A 23,556-nucleotide genomic window follows, 5' to 3' on the forward strand; every position below is an offset into this window, starting at 1 on the left:
CAGAGTCTGCCTTAAAAATGCAGGTTCTTAGCCCCACCTTGCCATCCAGGACCCTGACGCCTATGTCTTGGATACTCCTCTCATATGTAGGACTGTATTGTTTCTTAGGACGTGAGGGTTCCTTTCTCTTTTGAGATGGCTTAATGTTTTTGCGTCTCTTTCAAAATAATTGTTTCTATATGTGTAATTTCCACTAGCTTCACCAGAATTCACATGCCTCAACACTGACCATTCTACATCACCTTTCTCTGGTATGCGGTGTGCTTTCTCATATGTAGATATGCGTTTCCCTTCTAGGGAGATATATTTGATCATGTCTTAAAGTCATTTTAACTTTGATTTCAGAGAGTCTGTTGCAGATCTCTGTTCAACCTCTCTGGTTTTTTTTTTTTCAGTCTTATTTGTCTTTCTGCTATCTCTACTTTCTTTTGATTGCCCGCTCCCTTTTCCTCTATGTCTCTGCTTTCACGTTGTGTGGTGTCTGCCTCCAGTGTGAGCTCTGAAATGTTCTCACCATGACCAAAAATCAAGTTTGAAGGAAAAGGGTTTATTTAGCTTACACTTTCATATCTCTGTTCATCATTGAAGGAAGTCAGTGCAAGAACTCAAACAGGGCAGGAACCTGGAGACCAGAGCTAATGCAGAGGCCATGGAGGAGTGCTGTTTACTGGCTACTCATCATGGCTTGCTCAGCCTGCATTCTTATAGAACCCAGGACCACCAGCGCAGGGACGGCACCACCAACAATGGGCTGGGCCCTCCCCCATCAGTCACTAACTGAGAAAATGCCCTACATGCTGTCCCTTTTAAAATTTAATTGGCCCTGTTATGTTTTGTTATTTGTTTTTTATATTATTTTTTCTCAGTTTATTTATTTATCACTTTATATCCCCAACCCAGCCCCCTCTCTCCTCTCTTCCTAGTCTCACTCCTACCCCCTCCTCCCATTCCCCCCTCTCCTTCCTCCCAGAGAAGGGGAGGTACCCAACTGGTACCAGCCCACCCTGGTATCTCAAGTCACTGCAGGACCAGGCAGCCCAGCTAGGGGAAAGTGACCTAGCAGTGGATAGCAGAATCAGAGACAGCCTGCTGCTATTGTTAGGGGCCCACGTGATGTCCAAGCTGCACTTTTGCTACGTACATAGTGGAGACCTGGGCTCTGCCCATAGAAGCTCTCCGGTTGGTGGTTCAGTCTCTGTGAGCCCTGATGGGCCCAGTTAGGTTACGCTGTGGGTCTTGTGGGGTCCTGGAGCCGTCCCAGCTCCCTCTATCCTTTCTCCCATACTTCTGTACAGTCCTGAATGCATCTGATCTCATCTGATCTTGGAAGCTAAGTAGGGTCCAGCCTGGTTAGTACTTGGATGGGAGACCACAGCCTGATCTTATAGGCCTTTTCTTTTTCTTTCTTCCTTTCTTTTTTATTTTATTAAAAAAATTTTTTTTGTTTTGTGTTTGTTTGTTTCTGAGACAGGGTTTCTCTGCTTAGCCTTGGTTGTCCTAGAACTTACTCTGTAGACCAGGCCAGCCTCAAACTCAGAGATCCACCGCCTCTGCCTCCCTGAGTGCTGGGATTAAAGGCATGCGCCACCACACCCTGCAGGCATTTTCTTAATTGAGATTTCTTGCTCTCAAATGGCTTTAGCTTATGTCAAGTTGACATAAAACTATCCAGCACAAAGTTGGTATTCTGCCATTCCCTAGAGGTTAGGTTTGAAGGTGTTTTGCAAACAGATTCATCTAAGATCAGGAACCAAATTCCTGAGTCCAGGAACAGGTCTTTTAACTATTTGATAAACCAGCTTCCTGATGCTACAGTGGAATGATTTGCCTTTTAAAATGAAATGTGAGTGATATGTTAATTTGTCCATAACATAACTATGTTTTTGTTTGTTTGTTTGTTTTTTCAAGACAGAGTTTCTCTGTGTAGCCTTGGCTATTCTGGATTCACTTTGTAGATCCGGGTAGCCTCAAATTCACAGAGATCTGCCCTCCTCCACCTCTCCACATGCTGGGTTATAGGCGCGCGCCACCAAGCCTGGCCATAGCATAGCCTGGTCCCCATGACTGTGGTAGCTGGCCTATTGTCAATTTCATTTTCTGTTTGTTAAAATCCATGTGCAGCTCTCCTTTGGGTCCTATCGTGAGAAGCAGTGTTTGTTTTGTAAATGTGATAAAGTTGTTAGTGATGATTCTGCACTTAAGGTACAGCTTCTGCAAGTTGGAAAAATGTGCCCTTAAAAGGATTTATTTTTAAAGTGTGTGTGTGTATGTCTGTGTGTGTGTGTGTGTGTGTGTGTGTGTGTGTGTGTGTGTGCGCGCACGCACACGTGCATATGTACAAGTGAGTGTGGAGTCCTAAATAGGTAGAAGCAGAGCACTGGATCCTCTAGAGCTGGAGTTACAATGCTCCATGCAGGTGTTGGGAATCGAACTCAGCTCTTTGCAAGAGCAGTACATGCTCTTAGCTGCTGAGCTGTCTCTCCGTCCCTGTGCATGCCCATTCTTACACAGTTAATTAAACTTCTGTTCAGTGTAGGATACCTTCTGTTGGGCTCTGCTCAGCACACTGCTCCCAAATCCTGCATCTCACCATATTCCCTGAGTTTCATTATAGATGGTAATTTTTTCTCTGCAAAATATCTCTCCCTCTTTGTATGTATTATACTGCCACCTACTGCACTCTGGGACATTAAAGGCTGTATTGATTCATAAGGAACAGCATACTCTGAGTCCTGAGAACACTGTTTTACTTGCTCGGCTTTAGTTTTCCATCCTGTGAAATTGCGTTGGTCACTCCATAAGCATTCACTGTGCCTGTGCGGAATGCACCGTGATGAGCTTTGGGGCTGGGAAATGCAACACCGCACCAGAGCTGTGGGTGACACCAGACGGAGCCACTCCTTCAGCCTGAGTCATTTAAAGAAGGGTTGTAGCATGTGTGAGTTTGCCAGGTGGTGATAAGAAGGCACTTGTAAGCTGAGAGAGGCTGGGCAGGGGACCTTTGCCCTGTGTGGATGATGGATGAGGTCTGAGAGTGGCAGAGCTGGGAATGGGTGACTGGGGCCAGCTGAGGGCACTATCCTGTGACATACCAGGGGTCACATTTTAAAAGCCAATGTACAGAAGGATTAAGTGTAATTTAAGAATAGTAGGTAGAAGGTTGGGGTCAGAGAATTGCTCTAGGCCTCCCAGTCGTCTGTAGCTGTGTTAACAGAGACTTACAGAATTCCCAAAGAGCAAAAAACAAGATAGAATGCAATTGTGAGTTCAGCCCATAGATTTTTAGACGGTTCGCTGGATCTGGGCTAGCCTCAAAAGGTTCAGTATGGATCTGTAGGTAGCTGTTAATCAGCTAGATGACTCATCTCCTGGAGATGGCTGGTCCCTTGGGACAACCAAGTTTGGTGTCTTCTTCAGCCAGCTAAGCACAGTTACTGCCCATGATAATAACGGCCAGAACAAAGACAGGAAAGAAGAGGCGTTCATAAGATAGCACCAACCCAAATGAGAAAGAATAATTCTACCAGTTAATGAAAAATTCAAAGTCCTGTTATAATGACATGATAACAACTTCAGCAAACACTCAGGGTTGGGGCCATTTTTTAGTCTATCATAATTCTGTGATATAGCTATACTATTTTGACGTTTATGCAAGCAGGGGTATATATCAAATACACACATGAATAACCCAGTTGTTCTGAGATAGCTGGTGTGTGTGTGTGTGTGTGTGTGTGTGTGTGTGTGTGTGTGTGTGTAATCAATAATTTCTGTTGCACAGATAGGCTACATTATTTTCAGGGTCTAATGGAAAACATGAACACTGATTTTTAAAAATTATTAAGAATTTCCAGACAGTGGAACAATAAGCTGCACCAAAGCATGCTGAATGTGGGACTGTATGTGCTACATGTCTTGCACGCCCATGAAATGTCCATTGTTGCATGGGATTTTAAAAATTTTTATTAATTTATTCAGATTACAACTCAACTGTTATCACTTGTATCCTCCCATTCCTCCCTCCCTCCCTCTTTTACCCTATTCCCCTCCACTAGGTCTATGACTGAGGAGGACCTCCTCCCCCACTATATGGTCACAGGCTATTAAGTCTCATCTTGGTAGCCTGCTTATTCTTTCTTTGAGTGCTGCCACCAGGCCTCCCCACCAAGGGGAGGTAGTCAAATATGGTGCACCAAAGTTCATGTCAGAGTCAGTCCCCGCTCTCCACATAACTGTGGAGAATATCCTGTCCATTGGGTAAATCAGAGTAGGGGTTCGATGTTTACTATTGTATTGTCCTTGGTTAGGTTGCATGGGAGTTTTAAAAATATCTCACTTACAGTTATTAGTTCACAGACAGACTTCGTCACCCCATTTTGTCTTCCTTGAAGGTGTTAACTCTCATGTCTGTTTAAAAATCCATCCACTTTCCATTTTTTTCCTTCTTTTTTCAGAAGGCATCTATAAGCTCAGGGCTGTTATCCATGACTTTCATGGACCTGATGTGGAACTGGGCCCTTATTACACGGACGTTGGCCATGGGAACGTGTCGATAGTCATGAATTCCAGCTCCATCCATGATGGTGAAGCTCTTGCCTTTGCTGACTCTCTCCCCCAGGAGAAAGGTGAGACCTGTACCCGAAGGCTAAAGCATTTGGCTCTCTGCTGCACACACAGCCAGACTCCACTTGAGTTGCACTGTCTAAGGTTCAGCCGCCCTGTTCCAGACACTGCCACCATTCATCTTTACCTCGTGTAGAAAATAGTCACTGTGGAATATTGTGTGCTGAGGGAAATGAGATGGAATCATATAGGAGTCCAATTTTAGGGAATCTGTAACCCAGTAAAGATACCTGGATAAGTATATAAAAAGCCAGGAAAAGGACATAAAAGTGCCTGAAGAGGAGCACGGCCATGGGGCTGGGAGGTCACCATGGGACAGGAACTAACTGAGGTAGGAATTGATACATACGGTGAGCTGTGACAGTGGGTGTGGGGACACTGGCAGATGGCACAGCCATAGTCAGAGGTGTGCGGGGCTGGGTGCTCCCGGTGTGTCAGGGGCTCTAGAACTCGTGCCCTCTCACCCTCACCCCCACAACTACCTGTAGGCATCCGTTCCCCTCCCGCCAGCTTGGGAAGGGGATCAAAACCTCACAGTCCAGAAGGAGTCAGAAGATGGGCTCTAAGGAAGGGTTCTGAGGAAAACAGTTGGGGCACGTTATGGCGGAGCCGGAGAGAAACAGGACAACTCCACAGTGCTCAGGTCCAGTAGAAGATAGAGGCTTGCTTTCTCCAGAAATAGGAAAAAGAAAACCCAGTGGGAGATTCAACCCAAAGAACTCATTCTTGAGAATCCATATTATTTGTACCACATATGAACTGTATTTCTCTATGATCCATTTTATTTCTGCTATAAATAAATATTTTGTCTTTATAAAGAAAAAACAGCAATGATTTAAAAGACCATATCTTTTTTCTAAAACATATTTAAATTTATTTTTTTTTGTTTTTAACCCATCCTGACCAAAGTTTCTCCTACTTCACTCCGCCCAGCTCCCTCCCCACCTCCCCTCTCCCCCAGATCCACTCCTCCCAGCACCCTTCCTACCTCCCCTCTCCCCCAGATCCACTAATCCCAGCTCCCCCCCACCTCCCCTCTCCCCCAGATCCACTCCTCCCAGCTCCCCCCACCTCCCCTCTCCCCCAGATCCACTCCTCCCAGCTCCCCCCTCCCCTCTGTCACAGATCCACTCCTCCTCCATTTCCATTCAGAAAAGAGCAGGCCTCCCTGGGATCTCCACCAAAGGTGGCCTAAGAAGATACAATAAGACTAGGCACAGACCCTCACATCAAGGCTGGATGAGGCAACACATAGGAGAAAAGGGACCCCTAGAACGGAGTCACAGACACCACCACTCCCTCTGCTAGGAGTCCCACAAAGCACCAAGCTAACAACCACAAGATGTATGCAGAGGACCCAGCAGAGACCCGTGCAGGCTCTGTGGCTGCCACTTTGGCCTCTGTGAGCCTTGCTTAGCTGATGTATGTGAGCCATGTTCTGCTGGTGCCCTCAACCCCCATGACTCCTACAAGTCTTCCTCCCCCTCTTCCATGAGGTTCCCTGAGCTCTGGAGGAAGAACCTGATACAGATCTCCAGTTTGGAAAAGCCCATCTCCTTTTTAATATCCCAAATGAGTTGATTCAAATCTCCTTAGATATTATCACTCTTTTGCATTTTTGGTATTTGCCTTCATATATATATATATATATATATATATATATATATATATATACATGTGTATATATTTTAGAGGACTTAGGTGAATGAGGCTTATTGTGGAGACTGTTTAATATACACACATAGGACACATATGTTTAACCTAAAGCCAGCTAGCAAAGGAATTAACATATTGCAAAGGAAGTAATGTATTCATCACTACATAGAGACTGCTCTGAAGAGACAGAAATTATTTAAAGAAATTTTTAAAGAGAGAAATTCTATGCCATAGCTCCAGATTTCAGAATTCAAAGAGATAAAGTTGCAATAAGGAGTATTGGGTATGAGTGTGTGTGCGTGCATGTGTGTGTGTGTGTATGTACATGCGTAGCATGTGCCCTTACGGCAAATGGATTAAAACGTCTCTCATGTCTTCTCTTGTTTTAGGCACAGTCGTGATGCATTGCTTCTCATCCAGATTTTCATACAATGTGTCCTTCATTTCTCAGACCCAAGTGGGCAGCGGCCAGGCTTGGCTTGGTGTGACTGTTGGGTATAAGATGCAATGTGCGTCTCTGTTTTAATTCTGGATGGAACCCTTTTCCCTCAGTGGCTGGCCGGGCTGAAGCGTCTGCTGTCAGCTCAGCCTGAGACCTAGCCTATTGGCCTTTCAGAAGACTCTTGTGTATCTGCAGTTTGTTCTGGGGTTTTCCTAGATACCATCGGCTCTGATGCTCCCACCAGAGCATGGGAGATGGGGGGAACCATCACACAGTCATCTGTTGCCCCATCCCCCATCCCTCCGCTTCACTCCACACTTTTCAAGCACAGTTTCAAAAAGAGGTCCCTATGTTGCCTCGTGAGCCCTTCCTGATGGCCCTCAGACTTGGGCTGTCCCTCCTGCTTGGGCCCTGTAGGTTCCCCTTCTCCCCTGGCTTTGCCCTACACATCCACAGACTCATTCATGCCTTGGTTAGGTGGCAGGGGTGGCAGTTGGGGGTGTTGTCCCTCTGGGTGGCTTCCAGCCCTTTGTGCTAATGGACCTCTACCTCCCTGTCTTTGTCACAGCCGTGTCTGTCTACACCAATGGAACTGTGTTTGCTACAGACACAGACATCACATTTGTGGCTGTTACCAAGGAAACTATACCTCTGGAGTTGACATGGTATTTTGGAGATGACCCACCAGTGAGGACAACTTCCAGAAGCATTAGAAGAAGGCTGAGCATCCCTCAGTGGTCTGTCAATATGGTCTTCAGTGCTGATGCAGCCAGCAGTCATAATCATTTTAATGGTGTTTATATAACACCCAACCTCTAAACACTTCTGTGAATTGCACCTAGCTGTAAATGTAAAAGGGGGGGGGGACCCTCACCTCCCTGCAGTGTGCACTAAGCAATGGGGTGATCCCAGGTTCGCATTTCATCTCGGCCCTCAGTTTAACCTAGAATATGCTTCCTATAAAGAAGGGCATCACTTCATATAGAGATGTGAACTAAATAATGAGAAAAGGGAGCTTAAGATGAGTTCCCTCCATTTCAGATTTGATAATTTGATATATCTAATTGGATAATGCCCACAACTTAAGCTCCCAGGGCTGTTGGTCTGATGAAGTGATGTGGAGATTTCCCCCAGCCTTGTGTTCTCATTTAGGCATGTACTGTGCCCTCAGGTACCATGTGACGGTCAAGGCCACCAGCAGGCTCAGCAGCGTGGTCTCTGAGCCCCACCTCATCAGGGTGCAGAAACGAATCATAGTCAATCGGCTGGTGTCCGTTCCCTCAGCCCTGGTAAACGCCAACGTGTCCTTTGAGTGCAGGCTCAACTTTGGCACTGATGTAGCCTACCTTTGGAACTTTGGAGATGCCACCATTGAGCTGGGCAGAAGTTCCTCCAGCCATGTCTACCGCAGGTGAGCCATGAAGGACAGGTGCTACCTGACTGCAGGTGGGCACGGGGCTACCTTCTGCAGGATCAGTGCTTATGACCTCACAGCCAACTTGCAGGCGATACAGATGACAAACATTGAATGGAAACAAGCCAGGCCCAGCTAGGGCTCTGGAGGAGCTTGCAGTCCAGAAAAAGGAGGCAAATCGAGGCCTTCAGTCAAGGGGGTTCTGTCAGCAAAGAATGTGTGGGTTGCAGAGGGCATGACCCCCCCACACATGGTTCTATAGACATCAGAACCATTTGTACATGACTGGAAGAGGTGCCCCCAGCAGGAGATTCCTAGGGGAAAAGTGGGGAGGGGCAACCACCAGAGACCCAAAAGTAGAGCACCAATGGGAAAGGCCTGTGGTGGTAGGCAGGTATGCTTGAGAGAGAGACAAGTGGGTAGTTAAAACTGTACAAATTCAAGGTTAGGAGTGTGGAAACTGCAGAGAGTCAGATCAATTGTTCCTAGCTGAGCCTCTGGCTCGGGGAATCCTCAGGGCTAAGTGAGCCAAGACCACCCAATGAGTGTCCAGTCTTCATAGCTGCCAGAGATAATAGCTGCCACTCAAATACGTGGCTTTTCTAGTGGTACTGCTTTTTCTGTTTCAAGTTCTAGTCTTGAATTCATGTCCATTTTGCATCAGTTGCTATATGATCGTGTATTTCCTTAGATCATGAGCTGCCTAATTTCCCACAATCCTCCTGTGCTACTTCTTTCCATAGCTAGGACTTTGCATTCTGCTCAGGGGTCAGATGAAGGTTCAGGTTTGAAACCCATTCTACTCCTTTTTAGTACCCCAAACCCTAAGGATTGTTCAGGGAATCTGGCCCCTAGAACAGGAAGATTGTGCCCAGAGACCAGAGACCCTCAAGTTCCAGTCAGGAGGGTTCATCATGAAAAAGTTTAAACCTTTGGGTGGCTCTGTGGTCAGCAGAGAACTGGGCCATGGCTACTGGGAGCAGCAAGCCCTCCTTTGAATGCAATGCTGTTTGGATCATGCCATTGCCGGTCGACCGGCACAGGGCTTTATCCAGGTGGAGTGGGCAGCTCCGCCAAGTAGACAGAGACTTGTCTCTGTGGAGATCACCCTCAGGACCCAGGCCTCTTCTGTCCCTGTTTAGATTCCCTTGCCATCAGATAGAATAACCGCAGATGGTTATTGAACAGGGGGTTATAACAGCTGGTTATAAAAAAAGGGGGGGGGGATGTACAGCAATTTGGATCGCTCCATTCTCGGTTTTCTGTCCTTCCAGGGAGGGAGAGTTTACAGTTGAAGTCCTTGCCTTCAATAACATCAGCTCCGCCACCCTCCGAAAGCAGCTTTTTGTGGTGCAGGAACCTTGCCAGCCACCCCCGGTGAAGAATATGGGGCCTATGAAGGTGCAGGTATGGCTGGGCTGAAGGAATCCTCCTGCCTGCCTTGCTATAGGCTGCTTCCAATTTGCTAAGCTCGATGGGGAATGAAGGAGGCTTTGTTGAGTTTGTCTGGCTGCACTCAACACAAAGAAGTCCCTGTGAGGGCTTTGGAGCTGGTCCCTGAGCAGGGAAGCCTGGCATGGAAGGGAGGCCTGGCTTCTCGGGGGTGAATACATCTTTTATTTGCCGATCTGACTCTTGACGTTCGGCGCAGCTTGCCTTGAGTCACTTTTTTCTTTTCTTTTTTCTTTTTGGGTTATACACAGAATGATAGCATTTTCTGTCAAAGAGAAAATTTGACACCAGAATGAAAAGAAATGACCAATTATATGCTGATCATTAGCTACAGAGTAGTGAAAATAAGGCTGCCTTTTATTTCTTCCATGCCTCTGAGGGCTTTCATTTCAAGCAGTTTCACTTTCAGGTCAAAGGTGTTCAGCCTGACACATGGGAATCAAAATTTGCTCCTGAGCGTTTGCCAAAATGCTTTCTATGCCGGATCAGCTGTGGGCCCTGTATAGCTCAGGTCCCAGCAGCCCCAGAGTACAGTGGACTTCAAAGAGGGTATGGGATTGCCCTGGGCAGTCTGTGGCGTTCAGGTGTACATGTCCCTAGAGGCAAGACCTCTGCAGCTCTCAAGGCCAGCATTGCATGGTGTCAAGCTCTTCTGTGCTCTCTGTGTGAGGGATGGACCAAAACTCATGGGACTCTAGGGAAAAGTCACAGCTTACAAAGCTTGGCTGGAATTCTTGCTCTAATGTGAAGCCAGTACTGTCCTTTGTTTGATTTTGTTTTGTTTTATGGGGATACTTTTGTTATTTTATTTGTTTTATTTGAGTTTGGGTATCAGTATGGATAGCCCAGGCTATCCTAAAACTCTCAGTTTTCCTGCCCTAATTCCTTACATGCTGGAATTACAGGCTTGAACTTTCACACTTGGATCTATGTTTGTTTGCTTTAACTTATTCCTACTTTCAACTGCTACATAGAAATATTGTACCAATAAATGAACTTAATTTTTAATCTATAAAACATTTCCATTTGAATTTTTCTGTAAGACAAGGAGAACACTATTGATGACTCCATTTGTTTTTTATATGTGCTTTTTATGTGTTTTCTAAGCATATAAAAAACAAATACATTTGTGTGAAATCCAGACAACAGGAGATAGGTGTATTTATTTTAAATGCTTTTCTATTGCTTTAAAAATGAATTTATCTTTATTATTTTAAAATTATATGGGGGTGTGGATATGTGCACATGAGTGCAGGTGCTTGCACAGGCCAGCAGAGGGCATCAGGTACTTTGGAACTGGAGTTCCAGGAGGTTGTAAGTCACTCAACATGGGTACTGGGAAGAAAACTTAGTCCCCTCTGCTAAGAGGAGAAAACACTTTTAACCACAGAGCTCTTTCTCCAGCTCCCCACTATTGTTTTTTATATGTGGAGTGGGTGGGTGTTTTTTTTTAAATATATGTGTTTATCACAAATTTGAATAATTGCTAACAGCATATCTTTTGCTACATCATCTTGACTACATGATTTTTAATGGTGGCATATATTGGATCATATGTACAAATTCTACACCATTTCCAAAGTTCCTCATTATTAAACTCTTATTGCTCCTAACTTTATCTTACTACAAGTAGCATGTGGCCCTCTGTGCATATGTCTTTAGCACGCAACCCTCTGTGTATATATCTTTCTTCAAGTCCTTGGTAACTTTACGTTTATCTCCCAAGTCCTACTGTGCACCCCAGCTTGTCAGCATTCAGAGCCAACTCTCACTCCAATGGAAATTGTATAGCTTTATATATATATATAGTCTGAAAATTGACAATATTGCAATTTGCCATTACCCGTGTGGCTCTGTTGCAAGTCCTATGATTAAATCATGTTCAGAGTAGAAACAATGAAAAGGACTGAACAATAATTTAAATGGTACCACCTAGAGATTACAAAAGGTACATTTCCTAGTTATAAGACTATAAATCCTTTCTCTTTCTGTCTAAGTATTCTAGTCTTTAAATCATTTGTGTTTCCTTTATAATAAACTATTTCAACTAGATTTTAAGATTAAATGTCCTAGGTATGAGAAGGGCAACTAATATCTTCTTTTACCTTTAAATATATCTTATTAAATTTTTTCATATAAGACTGGGCTTGGTGGTGCACACCTTTAATACCAGTACTTGGGAGACAGAGGCAGGCAGATCTCTGTGAGTTCAAGGCCAGCCTGTTGTACAAATTGAGTCCAGGACAACCAAGAGAAACCCTGTCTCGAAAAACAAACAAAAAACTTTTTTTTCATATATTTTGATCATAATATTTCCCCTCCCTTTACTCCTTCCAGGTCCTCCACATCTCCCTACCCAACCAACTATATGTTCTCTCTCTCTGAAAACAATAAAAACAACAAAAATCAAAATAGATAAACTGAAAAAAAAAGTAAGACAAAATATTAAAACAACATAAAAAGGTGAAGTCTGGTTTGTGTTGGTCCTGAGTATGGGGCTCTCCCCTCAGTGTGATGTTATAAGGGGACAAAGGGAGAATAAAATAGGAGGATTAAATGGGGCCAGAGGAGGGAGTGTTACAGGGACAACTAACACTAAGGATGCTAAATTCTTAAATCTACTTCTGAGTTTTTTCTTTCCAATTAAATGCTACAGCCTCCAGGGGGAGCCCTTGCGCCTAGCATCAGCCCTAGAACAGGCTGGGTCCCTGGCTGGGCAGTCTCCTGAGGTTGGCTCCCTGGAATGTTTTCCATGTTCAAGGACAAACCTGAAAGTCAGGCCAGGAATGTTGGGGAGAGGGTAATAGCCAGAGGAAGGGGGAAGGGCATAAAGAGCTTGGGAAGACCATAATACTGTGAGTACCATATTAAATATACAAACAGCAAATAAACAATTAAGTGAAATGCTAATGTAATCAAACCTGGCAACCTTTCCCTTTCACATTTCCCCATTAGTTTCATGCTTAAAAGGAAAAAACCTCCATGCTGGAAAGTAAAAGTAAGTATTTACATTACACTTACATTTACCTACTCAGAGCAGGAAAAAAATTCCCTCTCAGTATGCACACATAAGTACTTACTTTTCTTGTTCTTATATTTTCCTTGTTTACTTTTGCCTACAAAAGAAATGTACTGGTGCTATCTAAAACCCAGCCCCAGGTCTCATCCTGTAGTCATACAAACAGATGGTTGGAGACTCACAAGTGACACTTTCTCACAGCTTGCTGTGCCGCCTGGCTTGGTGGGCAATCACTGACATGACCTCTCGTCAATCCCCAGATATGGAGGTCTCAGCCCCTGAGACTAGGAGTGACATTTGAAGCTGCAGTCCTCTGTAACATTTCCCAAGGGCTTTCCTACACCTGGAGCTTTGTGGATGCTGAGGCGACTCTTATCACCCTCCCTGCTGCTGTCAACACCCACAGACGGACCATCCTGCTCCCAAGCTACACACTGGAGTGTGGGAACTACACTGCCATAGCCAAGGTCAGCTCACTCACACTTCCCCAACCAACCCTTTCCACAAGCCCCAAAGAAATCCTCCTCTAGCAATGAAAGGGAGTTGATTCTGTTGTTGGAGGAATGGGGAGGATTTTAAGAGAGCTCTTGATTTCAGCTGGAAACTGGCTCAGTAGGGAAGAGCATTTGTTGTCCAAGCAAGAAGGGCACAGCTCAAATGCCCAACACCTATGTAAAACAGGCACACATGGTAGTATGCAATGTACACGGTAACCCCAGTACATGTGAATTACTGTCTAGGCTGGTGTGTGCAACACATACACACACACAGACACACACAACCCAAACACATACACTCTTATATTCTCTCACACACAAATACACACTCTCACTCCACTTACACTTTCTCTCTTACAGACAAACACACACACACATACACACACATACACACTCACACAATCCTTTAATTTTCCCAGAGAATGTATGCCCTATCGTCAGCAAAGTAATCAATGAAAAACTATTCCTACTTTTTCTGAGATACTGTTCCTGTGCACATACTTTAAATAAACCCTGTGCTGATAGAGGAATAGAAGAATATTGATGCTGCCATTTAGAGAATTGGAAGATACCCACCAGAGGGCAGGGCCATGAGAGAAGTACCCACTGTAACCCTCCAGCCAGCTTGGGGCTAGAAAAATGATATAGATCACATGGGTTAGAAAACGGAAGTCACTGCTTTGAGTGGCTTCATGAAGGAGCATCCTGCATAGTTCAGCCTTGTGTAGTGACGGGAACCAGGAGGAAGGTCCTGGGTTCAGACTGTAGTGAAATAGGAAGACTGGGATGAAGATGTGTCTTTGGGACCCAAATCTCTGCAGGGACATGGGTGTTTTCACTATGAGGGGCATCTGTTCCCACTGAAGATCAGTCCTAGCTCAGGTCTCAGGCATCAGAAGGTACCCAAACACCCAAACTGGTCCTATACCCCTCAAAGAAATGAGTCTATGGCCCTGTTGGGCATTGGGAGCAGAGGCTCACATCATATGCTCCTGTGCTGATCTCAGTAAGATGCTGAAAACTGGCTGTGTGACAGAGGGCCGTAGTTTACGCTTTGAGGAACACTGTGTTAGTCACAGGTGGTGGAAAAATAACCCCGCTTCTAAGCAGGATGTGTAGTTCTCTCTGGAAATATTGACTGAGAAGTGGCATATTTCATTTTTGTGAGAGTAGATTCCTAGGGTGGTAGCTTTAGGTCACCCCGATCCTGTCACAGTCTAGAGCAGTGGTTCTCAACCAGTGAATTGCAACCCCTTTAAAGGGTCAAAACTACCCCTTTACAGGGGTCACCTAAGACCATTGAGAAACACAGATATTTGTATTATGATTCATGACAGTAGCAAAATAGCAGTTATGAAGTAGCAACAAAATTAATTTGATGGTTGGGGGTCACCACAATGTGAGGTGCTAAAGGTTCCCAGCATTAAGAAGGCTGAGAAGCACTGGTCTAGGAGAAGCCCCCAGGCCACTGTGGGAACTGGCCTTTACCAGCCCTCTTGTCTTGTCTTGTCTCCCTGATAGAAACACAGGAAGGTGGGAAGTGTCCCTAGACTGTGCCTGCCTGTCCCCTCACACAAGCCTCACACTGGGGTTGACTTGGCTTTGCAGATGGTTAAGCATTGATGTCATTCCGGGCGTGGTGGCGCATGTCTTTAATCCCAGCACTTGGGAGGCAGAGGCAGGCGGATCTCTGTGAGTTCGAGGCCAGCCTGGTCTACAAAGTGAGTCCAAGACAGGCAAGGCTACACAGAGAAACCCTGTCTCGAAAAACCAAAAAAAAAAAAAAAAAAGTATTGACGTCACATTTAGAAGACATCACCATTATTTTGGACTCTTCATGACCAGCAGGTCAGAAGAAAAGGGGCTGACAGTGAGGTCAAGAGGTCCCCCTTCTGTACACTTCAGGAGATGTGGGTCTGGGATTATAGCCAAGGAGATGTGGTAAAATGGGAAACAAATATGCCTAGGCTCTCATACACTTGTTGAAGGGTGAGGGGTCACAGCTGGGGCCGAATACCCATACTCTATTCATATCATATCTATATCTATACTCATATCACTGTCAGCTGGCGCTTTTGCTCATTAGCTGTATCAGACTCTGTAGCAGAGGCCCTGTCTGTGCCTAAGCCTTAGAGACCCCCTGATGAGACATTTTGCCAGCTGCTCTCCTTGGTATGTTACAGTTGGGAGTCAAGCCTCAGGTTCTGGCTCCTGATACCACTGTGCCTCCCATGACAGCTCCACAAGGAGCCACTGTTCTTCCCAGGCACGACACATGCCTCCATCTGCAGCATGCAGCAAGCACCAGCTAGGATGTACGGAGAAGCTCTGACTGCACATTAGTCACTTATCTCACTGAGACAAGACACATGACAAAGGCAACCGAAGAAAGGGTTGGTTTGGGCTTGTAATTTGAGGACACAGTTCAATATGGCAGGGGTGTGTGTGTGAGTGTGAGTGTGTGTGTGTGTGTGTGTGAGTGTGTGTGTGTGTGTGTGTGTGTGTGTGTATGTATGTGTGTGTGTGCAAGTGATACAAGCATGAGATGGCTGGTCACATTTCGTCCTTCCTTGGGAAGCAGAGACAGGGTAAACTCACCTTGCTTTCTCCTTTACACGAGTCTAAGATCCCAGTCTATGCACCACCCACATTCAGGGTGGTCTTCTCTCTTCAGTTCAGCCATTCTGCAAACACCCTCAGAAACACTCCAGTGTGTTTCCTCGATGATTCTAAAACCAGCCAAGCTGACAATGAAGACTGAGCCTCACATATTATCCATCAGTTAGTCTCATCCAGCAATTGTGTTTTCTCCCCCAAAAGCATCAAGACTTTTAAAGAAGGCTTTGAATATGTGCCTTCCTTGTAACATGTTTCAGTATCTCTAAGCTTAAAAATAGTCCGCATACTTTTAATTTACATTTCTCAAAGACCATTATGTGTTTCACCACAGCTCATTGGCTGTGCCCCCACACCCCACCGTCTCCTTAAACGTACATACAGAGGGGGAACTTCTTGGCCTCACAGTCAACTCCTTTCCTTCCTATTACATGTAGCAAAGAGGAGCAAGGAATCCAGCCAATGCCAAGACCACCGGAAAATGTGCTGTTACACTGGGGGTTGGCAAACTGTCAGCCCTGTGAATACAGGGAGCGTGGGTATTTAAATACCCTGTGAAGGCTCCAGCTTTTCCAAACCTACTTTATTTGGGGGGTTCTTTAAATGCTTATACCTCCCTTCCAACGTACCTACCCTAGATAGGAGAGAAAGGGGGTTTATGGGAACAGAGGAAGTAGACCTTGTTGGATTCAGTTCCTGGGAGCAATTCCTCTGGTGTAGTCGGCAGGATTTCAGCAGACCAGCAATTCCACCAAAGTTGTAGCTAGGACCTGGGAAAAGCCGCTGGGGCCTGGAGCCTCGAAGCCTTCACTGGAGCCTTCACTGGAGTGAGCATCTTGAAGTGCCACAATGATACAGCCAAACAATACCAAGACCCAAAAGGGCCCCTGCCTCCTGCTGTGGGCGTGTGTGTGTATGTGTGTGTCCGTGTCCTCTCAGAGTCTGTACTAGGATGTTTTTCAGCTGGTAAAAACCAAGGCCATTCCCCAAGTGGTTCAACTTCTAAGTGGATAAACATCACCTGTTCTCTCATAAGTCTGTTTCCCATCCCACACTTGGGATCAAAACAAAAACGTGTTTATATCCATTACAACCTTATCTTACTTTGCTTTGTAGTGCTATGATAAACACCATGAACAAAAACAACGTGGAGGCGGAGGGTTTATTTGGTTTACAAATCCTGAGTCACAGTCCGTTGAGGGCTACTAAGGCAGACACTCAAGGCAGAAACCTGGGGCAGCAACTGAAGCAGAGACCATGAGAAATGCTGCTTACTAGTTTGCTTTTCCTGCTTAACTCAATTTGTTTTCTTTTACACCCAGGTCCACCTGCCTAGGGATGGTACCACCCACAGTGGGCTGGCCCCTTCCCCATCAATTACCAACCAAGAAAATGTTCCACAGGCCTGCCTCCAGGCAGACCTGATGGAACACACTTTCTCAATTGAGGTTCCCTCTTCTCCAATGACTCTAACTTCTGTCAGGTTGACAGAAATACTGGTCAACACACCACTAGATAGCTATACAGACCCATGCTCTTTCCTCCACCCATATCCTCAGATGAACGCTGTAAGTAACTACTGTAGTTAGCGCTGAGGGCCAGTGTCGCATGCAGACAGAACTGCTTCTGCTTCCTTCTCGTGTGACACTCCCTCATCTTTGGTGTCCCAGGTTCAGATCAAGGGAAGCGTGGTATACAGCAACTACTGTGTTGGTGTGGAGGTTCGAGCCAGGGCACCTGTCAGCGTGATCTCTGAAGGCACACACATCTTCATCCCCAGGGCCACCTCCACCTCCATCGTCCTCAGAGGGTCCCAGTCCTATGACCCTGACAACCCAGGGGCTGCTCTCAGGTGAGAATGAGGAACTCTAAGACTCTCTGGCTCCTACTTCTTCAAACTTGGCCCAGGAATATTAGGAAAGTTAGTCTGGGAGCTCTGCCAAAATAGTTTGCAACCTTTCTGTGTACCCACTTTCTTCAGTTGAACTGCTTTATTCATTATCCAGGTAGAAGCCAATATAGGAGAGGAGAGTAAAATGTGAGTACTTTTTAAAAGGAGATTATTGAAGTGTGATTTTGGAATGTGCTTTGTGAATGCTACCCTTTCATTAGGACCCCTTGTGTGTGGGAGGCAGAGTGTTGCCTGTTAGCCTGGTGGCTCAGCTCTGTGGTTACGGGCTCTGGCAGGCCATTTCCAGTCCCCTGCTGTGATCTGATCCTCTACCTTCCAGCGGGCACCCTCTACTCATGCAGCCCTCCCCATAGCCTTGGGCTCATGTCCTCCACCAACCTGCTCCGTGCTGTGCATCACCGCTGCCTTTGTGCCCCTTTCTTGTGTCTCAGATCACCTAGCCACAAAATTGTCCTCTTCCCACTGGCCTTCCCCATCTCCATCTGGGCAACGGTTCTTTTTTTTTTTTTTTAATTAAAATTAATTTTTATACAATGCATTCTGATCACGGTTTCCTCATCCTCATATGTCCCAAATCCTCCCCCACTTCCCCATTTCCCCCCACACAATCCTCCATACCTTCTCTGTCTCTCTGTCTCTGTCTGTCTGACTGTCTGTCTGTCTGTCTGTCTTTCTCTCTCTCAGACAAATAAACCAGAACCAACAATAAAGACAAAGCACAAGAAGTACATATACCTGTCCCCCACACATACATAAAACCCATATAAACACAAAATTGGAAACCATAATATACATGCAAAAGCCCAGTTAGGTTTTAAAACCTGTCCAAAGCAATATAAGATAGAAAATCTCCAAAAGTACCATGGAGCAGCTGTCCTTAAAGTGTGGTTTGTATACACAGTGAGACTCCATTGGAGAAAATGAATTTTTCCTTTTTTGAGTACTTGTCAATTGGAGATAGCTTCCTGGTTAGGACTGGGAGCTCGTGTGCACCTTCCCCTTCCAGTGCTGGGTCCCTGAGGAAACGATTCTTCCAGTTTCTCAGACCAAAACTTTCCTCAGCATATTTGACACCTCTTTCTCTCACACTTCATGCCTCTTCTGTCAGGAAATCTCATTAAGTCTCCCCTAGACACCGCACACACACTTCCTCTGCATTGCCTGAATGGAGCAATCAGGGCCTCAGCTTATGTCCGCCCCAGCCACAGCCAATCCTCCAAGACAGAGGATGGAATCTTCTAGAAAAAGTCAGAGCCCTTACTTCCCTGATCTGACCTTCACCACACCCATTCATCTCATAGGGGAAGCCACTGCCTTAGCTGTGTGAGCGAATGCTGTCTCACACTTCATCCTCACTTACTACGGCCGCCATTCTGTTCTCGCTCGCTCCTCCCTCACTGAATGTGAGTTAAGAACAGCAGGACTCTCACTGGATATATCTCTGTGCCTGGCACATGGTCCCTATTCAGAAATCAGTAGAGAGGCTCCTTTGTTGTTGTTATCCCTGCCATGATCCTGTATGTTTGTCACACCCAAGTGTGGGATTTGGTGTTTCTATAGTGCAGTGGAGGTGAGAGGTCCCCTTCCCCCAATTCTACCTGTGTACATGCCATAGACATGGCTCTCAGTTGTCGGCCCTCCTCCTCCTCCTCCTCCTCCTCCTCCTCCTCCTCCTCCTTCTTCTTCTTCTCTCTCTCTCTCTCTCTCTCTCTCTCTCTCTCTCTCTCTCTCTCTCTCACACACACACACACACACACACACACACAAACACAGAAGCATGCATGCACACACACACCCAAGCCTGGAAGGCCAAGGCTGCGTCTCTGTCATCTTCACACTGTCATCTAGCGGTAGCCATCACAGCACCTAAAATGAGAGTTCAGTGTCTGATCCTGGGCAGCAAGGAATCTTCTGGTGAATCAGGAGATCTCTGAACCTGCAGGCTAGACAGGGAAATGGGCTTTTAAGGCTCAACAGCAATTCAGCTTGAAGTGACACTTGTCAGAGCAGGTTGCCATGGTGAGGCTAGCCCAGCTTGCTAGGACATTTCCATACTGTTTCCTGCCTCCCACCTGCCTGTTTAAGCATGTATCCCCGCTCTGGATTAAGATCTCCTCAAGCTGGGATGATGCTGTCCTTCCATCCCACCCTGCTGGTGCAACTACCTTTGTCTGTGGCTCACACAATTATCATTTTATAGGAAGATGGCAAGATTGAAGGAGAATCATCTCCTGCTCAGAGTCCCCTGCTGGCCCCACCAGCTCTGAGTGAGACAGGGCAGCTCCCCTAAGACCTCTACCCACATGTTTTCTTCCTAAATCTAGGAGAGTGTGACCGTTCCTGATGAGATGAGATGCAACCTTGTCAGAGTGATTGCGGGGGAGCCTTCTTGGGATTGCAGGGCTACGTTATGAGCAGAGGTCGGGGAAGTCACCATGCACAGGGAGGGGAAGGGGTGACAGAAGCAGCTCCAGGGACAGTGTGTGAGACACAAGTCAGCCAGAAGCAGGACCCTAGGTGAAGCATAGTGGTCTTTGTGTCAGTGAGGGGGAAAGACAGGCCTAGCTCCTGTATCACTGACGTCAAAGAATAAAGGGTATTCTCTCTTCCTAGTCACAGGTGCCTTTATCCATCAGTGATGGTAACCATACCGCCCTCCCCCCCAATGGCTTCCTCAATAGGTATCACTGGACTTGCACTGTGGCCAGCTCGCCAACATGGCCGTGCTTTGACGACTCTATTCCAAACCGAGTAGACACTCAGGCTCCTGCCATTTCCTTCCCAGCCAAATGGCTCAGTGAGTGCTGCGACCAGTTCCTTGTGACGCTGACGGTCTCCAGCAATGGACAGAACTCTTCTCAGGCCTTGATGTTCCTATCTACCCATCCCGACCCAGCTTTCAGGTACCCTTGCCCTGGTCAGAGTAGCTGAGCACTCTGGCTGGTAGTGGCAGTGAAGGAAGTCTGTGTTAGTGGAGATCAGTGTGACGTTAGGCCTCGTGGAACCATGTCACTAAGGAAGAAGGTGGTGGCATAGGGGGTGGGGTGGGGTGGGGTGGGGTTGGGGGTGGTAATGACTTGGGTATCTCTGCTATCTCCTGGGCTGACAGTGCCACATCAGCAGCTCTGAAGGGTGTTACTAATGGGTCCCTCCTGTTACAGCACCCATCCCCAAGATGAAAGACCAGTGATTAAGGCCAATGTTAGAAGGTGGTAAGGCCATTTGATTGCCAGACTTGGGAGCCTTCTAGGGATTGCCTCCTGAACTCAGTGTTACATGGTGAAGCCATGGCTTGGGATGTGGCTGATGGAATCCTAGGAAGTCTCCTCTGTACTCAGCCTTTTAAAGGGCTCCTATGTCCTATAAGAAAGGAATTCATGTGACAAGGCTCAACATTGCCTCTCACACCACTTGATGATGTCCTAAAGAACCAGAGTTCATGAGCTGCTCTTTGGGAAGCACCCCGGGTCAGTCAGTAAAGAGCTTGGAGAAGCCTCCAGGAGGTAGCTATGGTGACTCAGAAATGTGTGTGTAAAATGCGGGACTGTGCAAAGTAGGTTCCCTGTGAGCATTGCAGGACATGGAACAGCTCATAACCCAATAGCCCTGGCCAGGTGAAAGGCAAAACTGAGCCAGATGCTTGTAGCAAAGGCAGATGGCTTGGAAAGGCCCAGGTGAGCCTGGTGGGTAGCTATGGAGGCAAGCATGTGGTGAAGAGGTGAGGAGATGATTCAGGTATTGACGTCTGTGTTTGGACAGCATGGCCAGAGCCAAGGCTGAGTGACAGAGAGTAAAGCCTGGGACTGTTGGACACTGAGCAAGTCTCACCGCGTCCTTGAACTTGGTGAGGTGTGAATGTGCTTGCCTGCTGTGTTAGGTCAGATCGTGCTGTGTGAAGTCTGGAAGCTGGTCACACAGTCCATGTTCCCCAACACAGGCTGTGATGATGCCGACACGGGTGGTTCAAACATGGCCGCCCCAAAGGAATGCAACCTAAAGATGCTTATGGTGTTTTCTTACATCAAAGTGATTGCCTGTTCCAGATTCACCCATATCTCGTGGATCAACTTTAGAGACACCCATGTGAACTGGAATGAGGAGCTGTCTCTCCGAGCTGTGTGTGAAGACTGTGGAGACGTCCCAGACCTCACTTACTCCTGGGACCTCTTCCTAGTCAATGCAACAGAAAAGAGTACAATGGAAGGTAAGACAGCCACTCTGTTCTGCTGACGAACAAGAAAAGCTCACGGTTGTTCTGTGGTTGCTGAACTAACATAACTTGACCTGCCCATGGCTGGGATTTCTTCTCACTTCAACCCTCCAAACATATGGTCACAGCCCAAAAATGCTTTCTCACACATGTGCTGTAAGAAGGCTAATCCCAAACTTAGTTGGGCAGTTTTCTTGGTTTAGACTCACAGGAAGCTATTGCAAAGCTCAGGGAGCTCACTGTCCAGAGGGCTGTGGCCCTGGAAACTGTGATGTATATCCTGGGTCTATGATCCACTTTCCCAGCATAGAGCTCCTAAAATCCATGTAGTCTTCCATGGGATCATGGCTTTATATGCTAATGAGCTGACAGGTGGCTAGCAGCCCCTGAGTATCTTCGTGATGAGACTTAGCCATCCCAAACACTGGGAAGGATGACTCAGTCAACCGTGCCTATGTGACAAAGCTTCCGATGGAGCCCAGAGTGACAAGGATCATTGATGGGGGTGGAGTTCTGGAAAGGTCTGGCAGCTTGGGCCTCTGCTCACACACCTCAACCCTGTGAACCTCTTCGCCTCTGAGCTCTGTAAGGTCATTCACAGTTGATCAGTGAATTTGTTCCCCTGAATTATGTGAGCATCTCAAAGAGGGGATGATGGGAAGCCCTGCTTAGAATTGAAGAATCATAAAACCATGTGAGCATCTGGAGGTGGGATGGATGGAGAACCAAGCCTAAGAAGGCAGCAAAGGACCAAATTACAGAACATCAGCTGCCGCTGCTGCAGAATGGCTTGCTGCTAGTGGGGACAAAATTCCCCTACCTTTGGGTGTCAAAGAAGCCTCTGTGTGGTGAGACTGGATCATTTGTGTCTGAGTTGGTCTTGTCTGCACACTCCCTTCTGACCTGCCTTTCTGAGACAGGTGCCCAGCAGGACCTCCAAATGAGGACGGAAGCTCCTCTCACTTGCTTGGGTGAATGGTAGTGATCCAGTTCATCACTCTAATTGAGAAGTCGAGGCACACCAAGCATGGGAGCAGAGTTTATTCAAGTGCAAGTGAAGATGGCTACAAGGAGAAAACAGGAACTGCAGTTGCTCAGGCAACATGGGGGCTCCTGAAATGACAGAGGGGTCTCTGGTGTTTACGCCCTAGGGCTTACACACCAAACTGGTTGTTAGAATGGCATTGGTCAGTAGGAAGAGCACAGGATGTAGATTGGCAGTCAGTGTCATTAGGCATTCCAGGAAGGAAGGAAGGAAGGAGGGAAGGAAGGAAGGAGGGAAGGAAGGAAGGAGAAGGGGACAGGAAGGGGCTTCTCTGGGCTGTGTGTTATCTCCCTTGTGTCGGGATGTCTGAAGAAATCTGCCAGGCTGATCAGGATGACATGAGGGTTTGTGGTCTCAGGCCTCACACTTGTCTGGGCTGAAGAATGTTGTGAACTCATTCATGTCTTGTGTTCATCCTTTCTCACACTACTCCAAGGAGTAGAGAGACACCGAGGAGTGAGGCTGAATTCCCACCGAAGAACAGGGGTTTCTGTTCTGGCCAAACAGCTCTGCTTGGTCCCCATTGGCTGGCTGCCATATTTTCTCTAGTCAGTTCTAGGGTTGTATAAAATCTTTTAAATCAGATCTTGGAGCCAAGGTCATCCAGTGGGCCTGTGTCTATGACAGGAGAGGGAGTTCTGAATTCTTTTAAGACGTTCCTGAATCAAACCCC

At 46.6% G+C, this 23,556-nt stretch overlaps 1 protein-coding gene across 1 annotated transcript in view; it reads left to right on the forward strand.

The window, feature by feature from the left end:
- PKD1L1 (polycystin 1 like 1, transient receptor potential channel interacting) overlaps positions 1 to 23,556 on the forward strand; it is a 129,827-nt gene that overhangs the window by 9,797 nt on the left and 96,474 nt on the right. The window contains exons 6-14 of the mRNA XM_084800090.1: positions 4,452 to 4,622; positions 6,666 to 6,785; positions 7,287 to 7,455; positions 7,890 to 8,129; positions 9,407 to 9,539; positions 12,864 to 13,070; positions 17,387 to 17,568; positions 20,310 to 20,531; positions 21,672 to 21,832. Coding sequence (XP_084656216.1) covers positions 4,452 to 4,622; positions 6,666 to 6,785; positions 7,287 to 7,455; positions 7,890 to 8,129; positions 9,407 to 9,539; positions 12,864 to 13,070; positions 17,387 to 17,568; positions 20,310 to 20,531; positions 21,672 to 21,832 — 1,605 coding nt within the window. The remainder of the gene's footprint in view (positions 1 to 4,451; positions 4,623 to 6,665; positions 6,786 to 7,286; positions 7,456 to 7,889; positions 8,130 to 9,406; positions 9,540 to 12,863; positions 13,071 to 17,386; positions 17,569 to 20,309; positions 20,532 to 21,671; positions 21,833 to 23,556) is intronic.

Source organism: Acomys minous (assembly GCF_964271855.1).
Source record: "Acomys minous genome assembly, chromosome: 10".
Classification (NCBI taxonomy): Eukaryota; Metazoa; Chordata; class Mammalia; order Rodentia; family Muridae; genus Acomys; species Acomys minous.